The 15,736-nt window shown below is 43.4% G+C and overlaps 1 protein-coding gene across 6 annotated transcripts in view; it reads left to right on the top strand.

Moving 5' to 3' along the window:
• The window catches only part of CELSR1 (cadherin EGF LAG seven-pass G-type receptor 1), a 167,427-nt gene that overhangs the window by 119,263 nt on the left and 32,428 nt on the right, over positions 1–15,736 (top strand). For all 6 annotated transcript variants that reach the window (XM_068995343.1, XM_068995382.1, XM_068995367.1 and 3 more), the window contains exons 8-18: positions 278–403; positions 5,317–5,483; positions 5,945–6,130; positions 6,505–6,618; positions 6,944–7,118; positions 7,835–7,976; positions 9,677–9,797; positions 10,917–11,100; positions 11,907–12,008; positions 13,839–13,933; positions 14,250–14,459. In XM_068995343.1, the coding sequence (XP_068851444.1) occupies positions 278–403; positions 5,317–5,483; positions 5,945–6,130; positions 6,505–6,618; positions 6,944–7,118; positions 7,835–7,976; positions 9,677–9,797; positions 10,917–11,100; positions 11,907–12,008; positions 13,839–13,933; positions 14,250–14,459 (1,622 nt within the window). The remainder of the gene's footprint in view (positions 1–277; positions 404–5,316; positions 5,484–5,944; positions 6,131–6,504; positions 6,619–6,943; positions 7,119–7,834; positions 7,977–9,676; positions 9,798–10,916; positions 11,101–11,906; positions 12,009–13,838; positions 13,934–14,249; positions 14,460–15,736) is intronic.

Genomic DNA, 15,736 nt, shown 5'->3' with positions numbered 1-15,736 from the left:
AAATTGCAGTATGTTGCATTGATCGTGGATTAAGAAGGGAGTCATAGCATATGCCTTTGATAGACAGACTTGTCTTTATGCTTTTGACATATGATCAGCTCACATAAACTTTTGCCATCCACATTTTGCTTCACTGACTTCAAAAATATTTTTATAAAAGCAAAAAACCCAAACCTATAATGCTCATTTCTTCTTTTTACATAAAAACTCAAGTACAGTCATTCAGAGCCTTTTTCTTATTAAAAGCATGCAAAGTAATGGTTTTCCTGAATTGCAGGCTGTGCAGCACAGAGGAACTATTGTGAAACCAACTGGTGCCAGAATGGAGGCACGTGCATCAACAAGTGGAACACATACATCTGTGAGTGCCCCGTGCGCTACGGAGGGAAGAACTGTGAGCAAGGTAGGATGCAAAGAGCTCGTCTTGCTTTGTCATGTGTGCACTTTGCATTGCCTGTCATTACCACCTCACAGCACATATGTCCAACTCTGGTGCTTAAGGGTAACAGAAGATTGCAGTTGAGACTGTCACCCATTATGTATGGGAAATAATTTTAGAGATCCCCTATATAGTAGATGACATACTGTCATGAATAAGAGCAGCTTTCATTGATTTACTTACATAAGTAAAGTAGTTCCAAAGAACTTGGCAGTATTTAGTAATTTGTTCATAGTAAAAATGCCTGATCCTAAGCCCCTTTAAATCAGTGGAAAGAATCCCGCTGACTTTACTGGGCTTTGATTCAAACTGGGGATGAATGTGCAGTTTTAATCGCCACTTTTTTGGCAAGAAGGCATTCTGTGCTAAGTAAGAGGACTTTCAGTTTTACTGGATTTCTCTTTGATTGAACACAATGTGCATAGATGTGTAAAACCTCATTACTAAAGGATAAAGAAGGAGCAGCAGGTGAGTTTTATAGGGTGTGAAGAACTTGCAGTCAGTTTTTTCCCTAGAAGTGAGGAGTTGCGTGTGTGAGGAGTCCCATGGGGTTGGTGCTGTAAGGTGGCTGCTCCTTTGGAGTCTTCCTGGATGCTTCCAGGAAAGAAAACCTGCTTCTACTAAGCATGTCTTTCCTAGAAATAGAAGGCTAAATTCTGGCCCATGATGCAGATGTGGTAGGTGTTTGTTTTCGTTATCCCCCCGATACTTAGCCCAGAATAGTTTTGCAGTGTGATCAAGGATCATGTTCTTTTGATATATCTACCCCAAACTTCTTGATTTATCTACCCCAAACTCTCTTGGTTATTCTTGGTTACTTTGAGCAGGGTATGGACCCTGGAAGAGCAGGTCTCCAGATGAGGTAAATACACCACAGGGATTTGCAAACCCCTTTAGCACAGCATCCCTCAGCCTGGGCCAGGTCTAGGTAACGGCAACTACTCTTCCCTTACCTGAGAAGCAGCAGTATTAAGTGGAGAGGACACATGGTTAAGTTTCTGTCTTGGAGATAAAGATTTGCAGAACAGGGAAAAGGAATAATGGAGATGTCTTCCTGTGCTTCACCTCACACAGAGCCCAGAGCTGTTATTATTGCCCCTAGCCTGGTACCTACTTTCTGGAGCAGCTCCTAAAATATTTTGAGCTTCCTAGGTTGGTATGAAGATCTGATCTTTCCATGTGTCTCATGTCAAATATCTTTGTTGTTGAAGTTCTTGTGTTTTCTTCATGGTTGGCTGTTCTCTGTGCTGCAAACCCACTCTGGTGTATCCTGAGGGGAGTGCCAGGGCCCAGCTATGGTGTGACCTGTACTGGTGAAAATGCAGTACTGCTATCACATGCAAAGACTATCCTTCCCTCTGTCTTTGTCTTGCTTTCAAAAGGAAATTTAGAATTTGATCAAATGTTTGTTTTATTTACCATTTTTTTATCCCAAACTCAAGACCAGACCATAAAGCTTGGGATTTAGAAAATCATCTCAGACTGCCCTGTAGCCATCCCTGGAAACTCATTTTAAATTCAGGTGATAGAGATGATGGCAGTCACAGCAGTACTGCTGCCCCTCATCCCAGCTGTCACCTCTGCCTCCAGCACTGTGCATTCCTGCATGTTCCCTTTGTACTCCATAACCCCATGTTCTTCCTGATGCCTCAGTTTGTGGGGTTTTTCTGATAGTTTGAAGGCAGCAGGCTGCTTGCTTCTTTGATGATATTTGTGGGCCAGTGTCTCTATGGAAAAATTGCAAGCCAAGAAAGAAATGGATTGTTCTGGAATGTGACCAAAGATTTCAGGAGCCTGAAGTTAAAGTCAGGAGGAATCACAGATATGCTATACTCCTGTCTTTCAAGTTGCTTATTTGAATGCTTAGCTATGATCCTAAGAGCATTAGCTATTATTAGACATCTATTTTTTAAAAAGTCTTAGAATATTTGCATTTTTGAGTTGGAGTGCTGCATTTCTTCAATCCCTTTGGCAGTGCTGGTTCTGCTTCAGGCTCACAGAGGACAAAGACTTTGGCAAGTTACCAATCCACCTTTTTTGATTTCCTGCTCTTCAGAAACTCTGGGATCTGGTCTACACTAGTGAGGATGGGGTGTTTTACCTTCACCACCCTCCTAGAACCTGCTAACTCACCTTCTGGCAGCTCTCATCCCCCTCTGCTGACATATAGAAGGGAGATAAAATTAATGAAAAATTAGTTTCACCTTTATTGCAATTTAATTATTTTTAAAAATTGTATGTTGCAATACCGCAACAGCAGTGTCTGACTCACTTTTAGAAGGCCAATGCCATTGTGCTAGCCTTGGGCTGAACACCACAGGTCTGCACCTAAACATAAGCTTTCACATATCCGGCACCCACACTGCAGGTGACATCCAGTGGGATGCTGGCAGCATGTTTCCCCAGGTCCTGTGTCTCCCCGGAGAATAGCCCTCATGTCTTTCTGATGGCCTGTTAAATGTAGGAGTCTCTTCAGAGTGTAAGTAGATACACAGGCAGTGCTTCAAAGTGACAAACCCTGAGCACACAATTGGTTTGCATCACTGCACCGACGATGGCAGGGAGGTGCTGTGCTGGGAAGCACGTGGGCCTCCGTGGTGACAGGGGAGGTCAGGTCCCATCTGGGGACACTGCATGTGGGCAGCACCTCCATGGACAGTCCTGGTCCCAGGCATGAGGAAGGGCTGGGGGAAAGAGGGAGGTCAGAGGGGGCTGACAAATGGGGACTTCTGTTTAACTAGCAGGGGAAGGTGCACCCTGGCCCCAGGGAAGGGAGGGAAGTTGGGAGAAAGTGTGGGAAGGGAATGGTATTTGCAAGTACAGAAAGTCACCACCAGTGATAAAAGGAAGAAGGTGGCTAATTGCCATGCCAGTCCAGTTCTCCCAGGAGCAAAGGCAAAATGCTTGCAAACAGCATTCCCAGCCTCCAGCAGGTGGGAAGCCCACAAGTTTGCATGCTGCCTCTGCTCTTCAGAGGTAGATGGGCTCAAAAACCTCAGCAACACTCTGGAAAACCAGTAGCAAAGTTGGAAACTGAGGTCATTGTGGAGGTCAGCAGGGTAGAGGAGGAAGAAGGCTGGCTTTTGCACAGGTGGAGCAAGAGAAAATAATCCTGCTCAACACTGATGTCCCGGTTACTTTAACATTGATGTGGTGCAGTGTGGGCTGATGAATTGTGTCCTGGCCCAGAATTGTGCCCCAGCCCAGACAGCCAGAACTCAAGCACTGCATTCAAGTTTTAAGCAATCTGGGGACATCTGTATCTGGTGACAATCTTTTTTTAAGTTGCTGTCTGATTTTCAAGAGCAGGCTATGCTGCAGTTGTTCCACCATATGCCTCTCTGGCATTTGTGGTATGACTGCAAAGGGGAGATCACAGGCTGGGGCAGGAGGGAGAAGGGCTGCCCCTTGGGGCTGCCTGCCATTAGCCTGATGTGGGGTGGTTGGGTAGTCACATCTTAGGGAAGGACAGGTCAAGTCACACCTCTGGCTTGACTAGTGGTAGCCCACTAGGCCCTGAATTTTTGTTTCTCACAAACAGGAAGCTAAAGGGCTTGCACTTTACTCCAACCCCTGCACTCCACTCCCACCCCAGCCTTTCCCTTTATAGACACTTTATAGACATATGAGAATTTGGGGGTTGGGTTTATTCCTCAAAAAGATACAATTTCATATCAACTTTACTCCATTTTCTGCTACGGTGTCATCCCTCAACCTTTTTCTAAGGACTTGCCATTTCATAGTAACATGTACACATTTGTACATACATGATCTCTCCTACTACAAAAAATCCAGAAGGTGTCAGCAGATATGGTAGTGTGGAGCAGAAAGGGAAAGATTGTTAAACCCTGTCATTTCACTGGCCATCTACATGGACTCAGCACATGATGAAATAAAATCTGAGTGCTAATCTGTGGTGGTTGTACCCAGTCTCCACTGCCTGCTTCCACTGGCAAAAAGCTGTCATGAACTTCACCAACATGCCCACAAGGACGTCAGGCAGGGACTGACTGCAGATCCCACTACAAGGTTCAACGTGTGGTGGAGGTGCCATGTGAGATGTTGCAAATAGCACAGAGCTCCCATGGTTTAATTTGTGCTTCTGATCAGTGGGATCAACTAATGCATGGTACTGTAACTCCTATTACCCAAGGTAACAACTTTAGAATTCCAAGGGACTGGGTGTTCCCCTATTTTCTATCAGCAAAGTGTTTTCTATTGAAGGCTGTCACTGGTGTCACCCTGGAGGAGCTGTGCTTGTGCAAGGTTAGAGAGGAGGGCCACTCTTCAGCAGTCACCTCAAGATATTTAAGGCAGATGATTTAGGCAATTCCACACAAACTTTCTCCCTGTGAAAAAGCTGTGTAGCTGGTACAGCTGAATAATTTGGCCCTGGAGTATTCATAATTAATTCATATTTCCTGTTGCCTCCCAGCCTTTTCCTGTGTTTAATCTATTAATTAGCAGCAGGTAATCAAGGTTATGTTGAAAACATCTGCAGCAACTGTTGCCCTCATACTTCCTGCTCTGTCCACCCACTCACCAGCAAAACTGTATCATCAGAGATCCTGAGCTTACCTTTCTAGGAACAGCTCTCACGTGGGTAGTGCCATAGCAGTGTGGAGGTGCTGCTTTCAAGTACAGGCAGCAAGACAAGATACCTACCCCACAATCAGGGTAGTTTGTGAATTTGCACTATTATCAGGTGCTTCACAGTAACTGCCCTAGACCAGCTCTTAATCCATGGTAGATTGAATATAGCTCCGTGGAAGAGGGACTAGCTCCCTTGTGTCATCCCTGTGACATAGCATCATTTTTCCTCTTAACCTTTGTCCTGAAGGATATCAACTGTTTCTCTTCTGTATTTTGATTTACAGCAATGCCTTCTCCTCAGCGTTTCAGTGGTGAGAGCATTATCATTTGGAGCGACCTTGACATTACCATCTCTGTGCCATGGTACATTGGGCTGATGTTCAGAACCCGGAAAGTCAATGGCATGCTAATGCAAGCCAATGCTGGGGCTGCATCCAAGATCAACATTCAGGTAAAAGTGTGGCTGCCTTTGCTTAGAAAAGAATTAATTAATTAACTCCCCCATCAGTGGATATGGCCAGATGAACTACATAGCTTCATCCACCCAACAAAATGCATGTCAATAAAAACATATCATTACTTTAGCCTTTTACAAAGATCAAAAAATGAATGATCAAAATATCATTATAAAAACCATATTCATTTAAGATAATTTTTCTAGTCAAAGGTAGTAGTGGGCATTAATATAGATGTTAAAAATGTGTCTATTGCTTTGGGGTTTTTTTGCCCATAAGGGAAGTTGAAGTCTGAATGTCCAAAGTTATACAAGGGGTTCTTGCAAGCATTCCCATCTTTACTCTTTGGACTTTTATTCCTTTTGGGTTGTCTTAAGAAATGCTATTATTTTGCCCTTCTCCTCGTTCTGTGTCAAATACAAACACAGCAAAAGAAGACATGATTTTTTTTCAACAGATACTGAACAACTACGTGCAGTTTGAAGTGTACAGTGGCCTGAGCCAGGTTGCTAGTTTGAAGATGAGCCAGTCACGGGTCAGTGATGGGGAATGGCATCATTTATTAATAGAGCTGAAAAGTGCGAAAGATGGTAAAGATCTCAAGTACCTCGCTGTCATGTCCTTGGACTATGGGATGTACCAGGTAAGGCAGCATCATAACTTTGCCCCTGAGCACTGCACAAATGCTTTTAGGAGAAAGTAGGATAAAGGACTTAATACTTAGGCTGTGAGACATGTTCTGCAGTGATTTATGCCTAATCAGTGATATTAATTTTTTAAGCCTTTTTATCATAAAGTATAATAAATTAATATCACTGATTAGGCATAAATCACTGCAGAAGATATCTTACAAAGAAGTAAGTCAAAAGTCACGTTCTGATGTCTGGCTCCTCACTGCTTTGGTATTTTTTCTGTAATCTACTGTCAGCTACTGCTCAACTCCATCACTATAGAAAGCAGGCTGTCTGTGTCACAGAGGATGATAGTGCTTCTTATCAGCTATCCTTTTCCTCACAGAGCACTGTGCAGATTGGAAATCAACTACCTGGATTAAAAATGAAAAGCATCATTGTGGGAGGTGTCTCTGGCGACCAAGTTTCTGTTCAGCAGGGATTTTATGGATGTATGCAGGTATGAAATGAAAAGTGTCTCAATAAATTTTGAACTCGTGAGAAAATACACAGTGAAAATGGGGAGGGTTACTTTTTATCCACCCTCAAACATTTCTGTTTCCTCCATAAAAATTACCTAAGAATCAAAATATTAAAGTCTACCTACTGTGCTAGGTAAAAACCTGATTGCATAGGGGAAAAACATTTGAAAAAAAATCTGGGTTTGGCTCATCAGGTGATTTCTTTAAATTGTAGCCTCATTGATTGATGAAAATAGTGAAACACATAATACTGTACTCTGAAAGAAGACTCTTAATTTAAAAATAATTATCTTTTGTCACTAGGGAGTAAGAATGGGAGAGACATCTACAAACACAGCGACACTCAACATGAAACAGGCTATCAAGATTAATGTGAGGGAGGGCTGTGAAGTGGACAACCCTTGTGATTCCAACCCATGTCCCCAGCACAGCTACTGCAGTGATGACTGGGACAGCTACTCCTGTGTCTGTGACCCAGGTAAGCTGGTGACCACCCCATCCACTCATATAGGAGCTGGATCACACCTTCATGCACTCATCAGAAGCAGCACAGCAGGAGCAGCAGCATGCTGGCAAAGTGTTCATCTTCTGATTCCTCATCTTCCAATCAGTATTACTCTTCTCACTGTTACTGTAGCACCCTGGAAGCTGCAGTCCTGGGCTAAGAATCCAGGCAATGTATCCACCAAACAGAAGGACAGTCTCTGGTCCAAAGGACTCCTTCTGTGCACTTCCCCTTTTCTTTTTCTGTTTTTTTTTTTTTCTTTTTCTTTCTCTGCCTTTTCTGCTGTTGAATTTCAGTCTCTTACTCTGCATCCTAATCAAGATACTTTGAATGTTTTCTCTGTTTTGGAGCATGTAGCCAGCACATGCTGTCAGCACCCAGCACAGTCACCTCCCATACATGCAGCGAGAGAATACAGAACTATTTGTAGCACATGCCCTGAATATAAAACTGGGAACCAAAGGCACAAGGGTGCCTCAAGCATGGTAACAGACTGTCAAAAAGAATGGCTTACTATCATTTTGTCTGAGAGGGACAAGAGTGCTTCATTTCTGACAGTATCTCAGGGGGAATCTACTGATTATTGAAGGTGTGTTATTAGTGTAAAAGCTTAAGATAGACAGTCTTTTGGAGACATGCAAATCGTAAATTACAATGGTTGCGGTAATTTTCTTACCTTGTCTCCCCAGGGTACTTTGGGAGAGACTGTGTTGATGTATGTAACTTGAACCCATGTGAGCATGTCTCCACATGCGTGCACAAACCTAGCTCATCCCACGGCTACACCTGTGAATGTGGACAAAGCTACTATGGACAGTACTGCGAAAGCAAGTAAGAGAATTATTTTTTTCTTGGTTTCTTGATCCTTACAGGTAGCTCTTCCTCTAAGGCAGCAGTCCTCCCACTTCCTTTTCTGCTCCAGTAAACTTTTCTGTTAAAATTTGAGAGGTATTTTAGACTCCCTTGCCTTTTGGCATTCCTGAGCTCTTCCCAGAAACTATACAAACTTCCATGTTACTCAGGAGCTGCTTTTCTTCATCAGCAGCTCAGGGGCTCAACCAGTTCTGCTGTGTTACACAGCACTGCATCTCACCTGTACCTTGTAGTGGGCTTAGCCTGAGTTTGCTCTCCATCTCTCCCCCAGCTTCCCCAGCACACAGAACGATGCATCATTTTGGTGGCCTGTAGCAAGATAAAGTCACTTTGCAGTTTGGGTCTAGTCCCTGGGCTGGCAAAGAGCCATCTCTTCTGGACAGTCTGGGAGCCTGTGTCTGTTGCTTTGTGGGTGAAACGTGCTGATTCCCTCGTCAGCAGCTTCCTGGTCTCAGATAGGCATTCAGCAACCAGCCTTATCCCAGAGGCGGCACTTTGATTTACTGTAATATGGGCCATTCATGATGTGCAAATGAAGTGCATTTGTCTGCCCATTTAGAAATGGCTCATGTGATGTTTCCTTCCCTTTGAAAACTGCAAGCTTCTTCCTCTGCCTTTTGTTGTGTGGGCTTGCAAATGTTGGCCGTGCTGTTGCCAGATTTGTCTTTCATTCCTCTGGATTAGTGACACAGAGACATTGTCCCTTGTCATTATCTGCTGACATAGTGTCAAGTGCAACACTGTGGTTTTCATATTCTAAAGCATAGAAGTACTAACCTAACTGTAAACAAAATTGGTAGTGGTCTTCAAAACAGACGAAAATAGCTTTTCTTTCCTAAAATGAGCAGCAGGGAGGGATGCCTTGTGCATTACCCTGATCCCAGTCTCAGAGTTGTTGTCCTTCAGGCTGTTGCTTGACTAAAGACTCCCAGCTATCAGAGAATCAGAGGTCCCCTTGCCAGAACTAGTGTTGAGGCATCTGTGGGGTAACCTGCTCAGAGGCTCACCCAGAATAAATAATATCAGTGAGAATTAGAGTTTTTCTTCAGCAGGTGTGGCCTTTGGCTTGCTGCTTAGCTTCCAGTGCTGCTGCACTCAGTCTGAATCATAGTCTTTGATCCATAGTCCAGATCAAAGCTGCCACCCTTCCCTCATCCATGTCCCCAACCATGGGCCCTCTGCCTCCCCTGTGGCAGACCAGGGCTTTTCAGACCCTGTAGTGATCTGCCCGAGAAAGCCAGGTGAGCTGAAAGTAGTGGCTTTTCTTTACAGGATGAGCTTACAGCCAGCTTTGCACCTGAGCTGGTATCCCTGTAGGCTGGACAAGAAGCCCTGCTGCCTACAGGGAGTGGGTACATAAAGTACTGGGGAGCTGTACACCAAGGCAGTTTGTGGTGGTAGGTAAACCAGGGCACAGGCTCAGAGCCACCTGTACTTGAAAATATTTCAAGCATTCCCTCTACGGTTCCATAGCACTGATATTCTAAATTTTCCTGTATTATAGTGTATATATATTTATATATGTATTGATTGCTGGTTGAGATACATTATTCTCGATAAGGTTATGGAGTTGAATGCAGATTTAGCCCAAAGCTTTTTGCACACTTTTTAAGAGGAAACTTAAAATAACTTTCTTTCAATCTGATTTTCTTTAATAGGATCGACCTGCCTTGTCCCAGAGGTTGGTGGGGAAATCCCATCTGTGGCCCATGTAATTGTGAGACTAGTAAAGGGTTTGATTCTGATTGCAATAAGACCAATGGAGAATGCCACTGCAAGGTAAACAAAAGAAACCAGTCTTAGGTCAAAATTTCTGTAGTTTAAAAAGTAACTGTACCACTAATAATTACAAGTGAGTATCTGAGACAAAGTACACATAGTTGTGCTTTGTATCACATATATATGTATGTGCACAGTGGAGTTAACGATTACCCAAAACATTTTGCTGGCACTACCCTTCTCCAAATCATACCGTACAGCTCTTATCTTATTTGTGTTTGGAAAACCAAACTGAGAGGATGAAAGCCTGGCTCTGATCTCTGAAGTGCAGCCTGGTTTATCGGAGGAGATCAGACTGGGGTGCAGAGGAGTGTCAGTGGGGTTTTGTGTATCACAAGTGAGTAATAGCCATGAAACATCTCAGGCCAGCTGGGTGAAGCTCTCCCCTGTGCAATGGCCAGCAAAAGGCCTGACAGCTGGAGAGAGCTGGAGGCTAAATGCTTTCCTCAGTGCCATCTCTGATGAGTTTTCCATGGACAGGCAGGGACAGATGGGGGACATCGGAGGGGAGGAACCTCATCATGAAGGTTTTACAAAGGACTTCTCACAATAGGTTTTACAACTGGCTTGAATGACATCAGAGGAGCTGGGCCTGTGCAGACTGGCGTCTGTGAATCTGGCCCCCTGCTCCTTTCCAAAATGCCAGCAGGACACACAGCAACTGTTGCATTAAATGGAGTCAGTGGGGTGCCAGCTCCACGCTCTTGTGCAATCGTAATACCTCAGATCAAAAGCATGTACAGAGGTGATTTGAATATGGGATCTTTGCTTGCTCTCCACCCTCTACATGAAACACAAATGCACAGTGCAGGAAGTTTCCTCAGTGGCTCGTTCATACCATACAAGAGCAGAATTGCAAAGCTGCAAAAACTGTAAATCCTCCAAGAGTATGTTTGGTGGGCACTGCAAAGAGTGCCCCAGGAGTAATGTGGGCCATGTACCTGCACTGCAAATGGCAGTGCAAACCCTGGGTCTCTGATAATAGTAATGTAATTTTTATCTGTACTCTGCAAAATTAGCCCTTTTTATGATGTATGTGCTGCTAGAGCAGGTTTCAGAAATACAAGCATTTTAAAATATAAGTCAAATACCTGGTGTCTATCATTTTGGTTTTTCTAGGCCAATTACTACAGGCCCCAAAGCAGTGACACCTGCTACCCCTGCGACTGCTTCCCATCTGGCTCCCACACGCGCGCCTGCGACATGGAGACGGGGCAATGTCCCTGCAAACCTGGCGTCATAGGGCGGCAGTGCAACCGCTGCGACAACCCGTTTGCAGAAGTCACCGTGAGGGGCTGTGAAGGTACCTCCTGCCCAGGCCGCGCTGCCCGCCAGCCGCGCTGCAGTGCGGGACCAGAGCCGCTGGCAGCGGGCACGTGGGGGACGCCGCGGTGGCCGCGCGGCTGCGTCCTGGGGCAGTGTGAGCCCAGCAGGATGGCTCCAGCAATGGGGGCCACGGGGGCTGCAGCAGCCTAAACATACGCCCCTCCTCCTAGATCTGTGCCAAATCCCCTCCCATGGGGGCTGGGGAAAAGGAAAGAAAGCTCTTATCTCTTTAATTTTCCTCAAATGGGGGTGGCAAAAGACTAACACCAAGTTTTCCTTAAACCTGAGTTGATCTGGCAGCGCAGTATTTTATTGCTGAGCTGCAGCTGAAGAGGCAGGTGAGTGCCCTCACACCTTTTGCCCACAGAGGCTGTGCCGTGCGCCTCGTGCACTCTGCCTTTCTTCCCCATCTTGTCCATCCTGCCTTTCCTCTCACCCACCCACCCACCATCCTTCTGTGATCAGCACAAAGCTGCTGCAACAGCCATCTCACCACAGTGTGTGGGTGAAATGAAGCAGCAATTTTTCCCACAATAAAGGGGTAAGCAGAGATAGGCAGAGCCAAAATCCGGAGCCCCATAATCATCCTGAGCTCTCCTCCGTCTATCCAATCTGCTGGATAAGGAGCAGCTGATGGGTTACAGTTTGGAAGGCACTGCAGAGGACTGGTATCCTGACAGGGCTTTGGAATTACAGGAAGGTCTTTCAGGCAGGTTGAAATGTCTCATTGTTGTGATTTTTATCTTGTCAGAAAAATTGCATCATTTCTTTTTCCACTTTCAGTAATTTATAATGGCTGTCCCAAAGCTTTCGAGGCTGGTATTTGGTGGCCACAGACCAAGTTTGGCCAGCCAGCTGCTGTGCCTTGTCCTAAGGGCTCAGTGGGTAAGTTCCCTGAGTAAATCATTACCTACTTTATCTGCATGCCTCTAAAGGAGAAGAAAAAAAAAGAAAGAAAAAACGTGTACATAGGGAAGGGCATTAATTCATTGGGTCTAGACACTGCAGTATAGCTCATGCATATCAGGAGCAGAAAAGTATAGCTAGTTGAAATCAAAGAACTGTTAAAGTACATTTGGAATACTAGCAATAAATAAATACAAAAGGACAGCAGATAAACATGTACAAAGAACAAAAATTTCTGTTTCCAAAAAAGCAGAGTCTTGGTTGGTTGGGGTTTTTTTTCTAGTTATCAAGCAGTTCTTACACATGTAACTTTTAGTTTCTAGTGACTTCAAAGTGCTCTTTAGCCATACAGTTCCTCTGGGCAAAGATAAAATTAGGAAAATAGTATTCCTGATGACTGCTTTACTAGGTTTGCAGGTTACTAAAGCTAAGAGTTGCAACAAAACTCACATTTTTCCACACGATATCTTTTCCATAAGTGAAAACAGCTGAAAAACATCTTTTGTAAAGTACATGAGCTGTGCTGTTTTGTACAACAGGCAAATTACAATCTGCTTTTTCATATATGTCTCTGAAAACATGTATCAGATTTTTGAAAACAGAGTTTCCAATCTTTTCCAAAGGCTGTTCTATGGGAAATTAAAACTCTGTCTTGGTTCTGGACCTGGTAACTCTTTGCTGTGAGTGCTCCTTAGGCTCAGGGAGTTATAAATAGTTATGTGACTGCCCCGAATATTTTTTGGAGGAGGCCACTGCTTATAGGTGTGCAGAAGATTTGTGGTCAACCTAGCTCCTGTTCTAAAAATTTTAGGTGATAGAATTCTTTTTTTTTTTTTAGGTGAAGAATATTTTGGTGATTAAACAGTATAAAGTTGAATTAAAATGGGTTTTCTGCACTGTTCTTGTGGTTGATCCAAGTGTCTTTTCTAGCAAATAGAGTGGCAGGCAATGTTGCTTATAGTAATTGCCCATTCTAAGCAAATTTTACGGATCATTCAAAAAAGTAAACCTTATAATAATGAATATTCAAACTAAGAACCTGAGGCTTAATTGTATTCACCTAGTCATGAAAGAGAAATAATATAATTAGATACAGTAAAATTAATTATAGTTCTTATTTAGATATTGGTAATTAAATGGGTTAGACACATGCAGTATGTTATGTGCAAATTAAGTAGCACAAATGTAAATTTTGAATTTGATTACTTGCAATTCATGGTGAAGGATCCTCAGCCAAGAATCACATTTTAAAATTATTTGACAAATAGTGCAAAATATAGTAGGCTAAATTAAACAGTAAGCTGCTCACAGTCCATTTACAAGTGGCAAAAAGGCAATTATACATGTTGGCTGAAGTGTTTAGCACATGCAGCATGCAGATGTGCTGGCATGTGTTGATGTGAATACAGCATTTGTCCAGGAGGTCTTCCTATGTAGGCTATTGCACAGAAATCTCAGTAAGGGTTGGTTTTCAGGAATACTTAGGAAGTGCAGAGTCTTTCTCTTATTTGGTATAAATAAATGACTGAATTAATTTGAGAACATTAGGGCAGCGAGGCTGAGAGCAGTTGGGCAGGGCTTGGAGCTTGCCTGACTTTTTTCCAGGGCCTGGGAAAAGCTGTTCCTGAAGACTAGTAGACTTTAACTTTTCTCTCACAGGAATCCCCAGTTTGGAAATTGAAATAAATGTGTAGCTCTAAGCAACTTGAAAATGTAGGAAATCTGAAAGTCTAGGATAGTTGAAATCTGTGAATATTTCCCCTGCACAATTCGGAACATTGTTTGCCATTGATGCTTTGTTTCCTTCAGGAAACGCCGTTCGCCATTGTAACATTGAGAAGGGCTGGCTGCCTCCGGAGCTTTTCAACTGCACCACCAACACTTTTGTGGATCTAAAAATCATGGTAAGCTGTGTTTTCTCGGGTTTCCCTTTATTTTGTAAATAATGATCAGTTTGGAGTCCATTTTGATATCCCTGCACTCAGTCTTTTGACTGCATCCTTGAACACCCTTATTTCCCATCAGGACCTTTGTGCTTTTCTGGCTCTCAGTTACATTTGCGATTGAGTTTTGTTGCCAACTCTTTCTCAAGACAAACAAAATTTTGACCAAAAAATTCCTTTGTGCCTAAATTATAAAAAAATCCCATGATTATGATTGTAACTAGAATGAAAAAAACCCCTCCATAATTGGGTTTTTCTTCCTTTTTATCTGATTCAGAATGAGAAGTTACACCACAACGAGACCAAGTTGGATGGAGACAAAACCATATGGATCGTGAGAGCGCTGCAGAATGCCACCAAATACACACATAGTTTGTATGGCAATGATGTGAGGACAGCTTACCAGATGATGATCCGGGTCCTCCAGTATGAGAGCCAGCAGCAAGGGTTTGACTTGGCAGCCACAAGGGACGTGGAATTCAATGAGGTAAGAGAAATACTATATACTGTGCTGAGCCCTTACAGTTTCCCTTAGAAGTTAGGTGGCTGTGGGTAATTAAATTCGTCTTTGACCAAGGTGAACTGAATATTGTGTAACTGCTTAATCTGTTCCACAAATAAACCTTTCTTCTCAGATTAGAATGGAAAGTTGGTTATGCATGTGTCTATGCATGCACATGTGTGTGTAATACAAATATAATAGAAAGTGCTTTTCTAATAAATATCATCATAGTAACAGCCAAAAGCTATATTCCCCGTATGAAAAAAAAAATCAGTTAATGTGTTTTTCCTGGCTAAAATAGTTTTGTGTACTACAGTTGTTTTTGTTGTAAAACATGCCTAATGTGATCATGTTCATTTAAATGTACAGCGAACCAAGTCCGAACCAGTTACTGACTCTGAAAGTTTCCACTAATTCAGTTTGAAAACACTTGAATCACGAGTTGGTACATTGAAAGACATTCCATATCATATTGGTATTGTATGGCACATACTAAAATGTGTGCCAGAGAGCTTCTGCTACTCAGAGCATCCATGAAAGACCCAGTTATTACCAAAGACCTGACCAGGGCTAGAGAACAAGCTGTAGCACCCTCCCTGTCTGGGAAAATATGTAGTTGTGGTGGAAAAATGTGAAATTTGGAGGAAGTTGGGAGTTTTATGTGGTCTGAAAATGTGAAGGCTGGATGACCCATGTCAGGCTTGTAGAGCTTTTCTCAATCTCATGTGTGCTGTGAGGTACTGTTCTCCACTCTTGCCCATACTATTTCCAAAATCCTGGCCATAGCACAACACAGAGTCCAAGCTAAAATATCTTTTTGGGTCTGTGCTAGCAGAGCCCATAGCTTGGACAGCAGCATGTGGGATGACCTTCCATGGGCCAAGACTGGCATCTGTGCTGGCCAAAGGCCATTTGGCTCCCTTAGAAGGTGTGCTACACCCAGGTCACTGCTCACAGTACTCCAGGAGGACCAGATAGGTCAGGCAAACATTGGGGTGAAATTGGAGAGCCTCTGCAAAGCCAAGCTGCACCAGGAGAGGATGTCAATGGAGAGTTAGGAGCAGGAAGAAAGGTGGCTGAAAAAGTTCCTTAGTGTCTTGGGCTGTACAGTTAACAGAGAGTAAAGAACTGAAACATTTTACATTTCAGATGCACCAGATTTTAAAATACTCTGTTTTTTCTTTCCTGTGGGCCATGAAGTGGGCCATTCAGATCTTGAGAAGGAACTTAATTTCTAGCATGTTTTGTTAAGCAGAAATAAG

Source organism: Aphelocoma coerulescens, chromosome 1A (genome assembly GCF_041296385.1).
Source record: "Aphelocoma coerulescens isolate FSJ_1873_10779 chromosome 1A, UR_Acoe_1.0, whole genome shotgun sequence".
Taxonomy (NCBI): Eukaryota; Metazoa; Chordata; class Aves; order Passeriformes; family Corvidae; genus Aphelocoma; species Aphelocoma coerulescens.
This window is presented reverse-complemented; position numbering and strand designations above follow the sequence as displayed.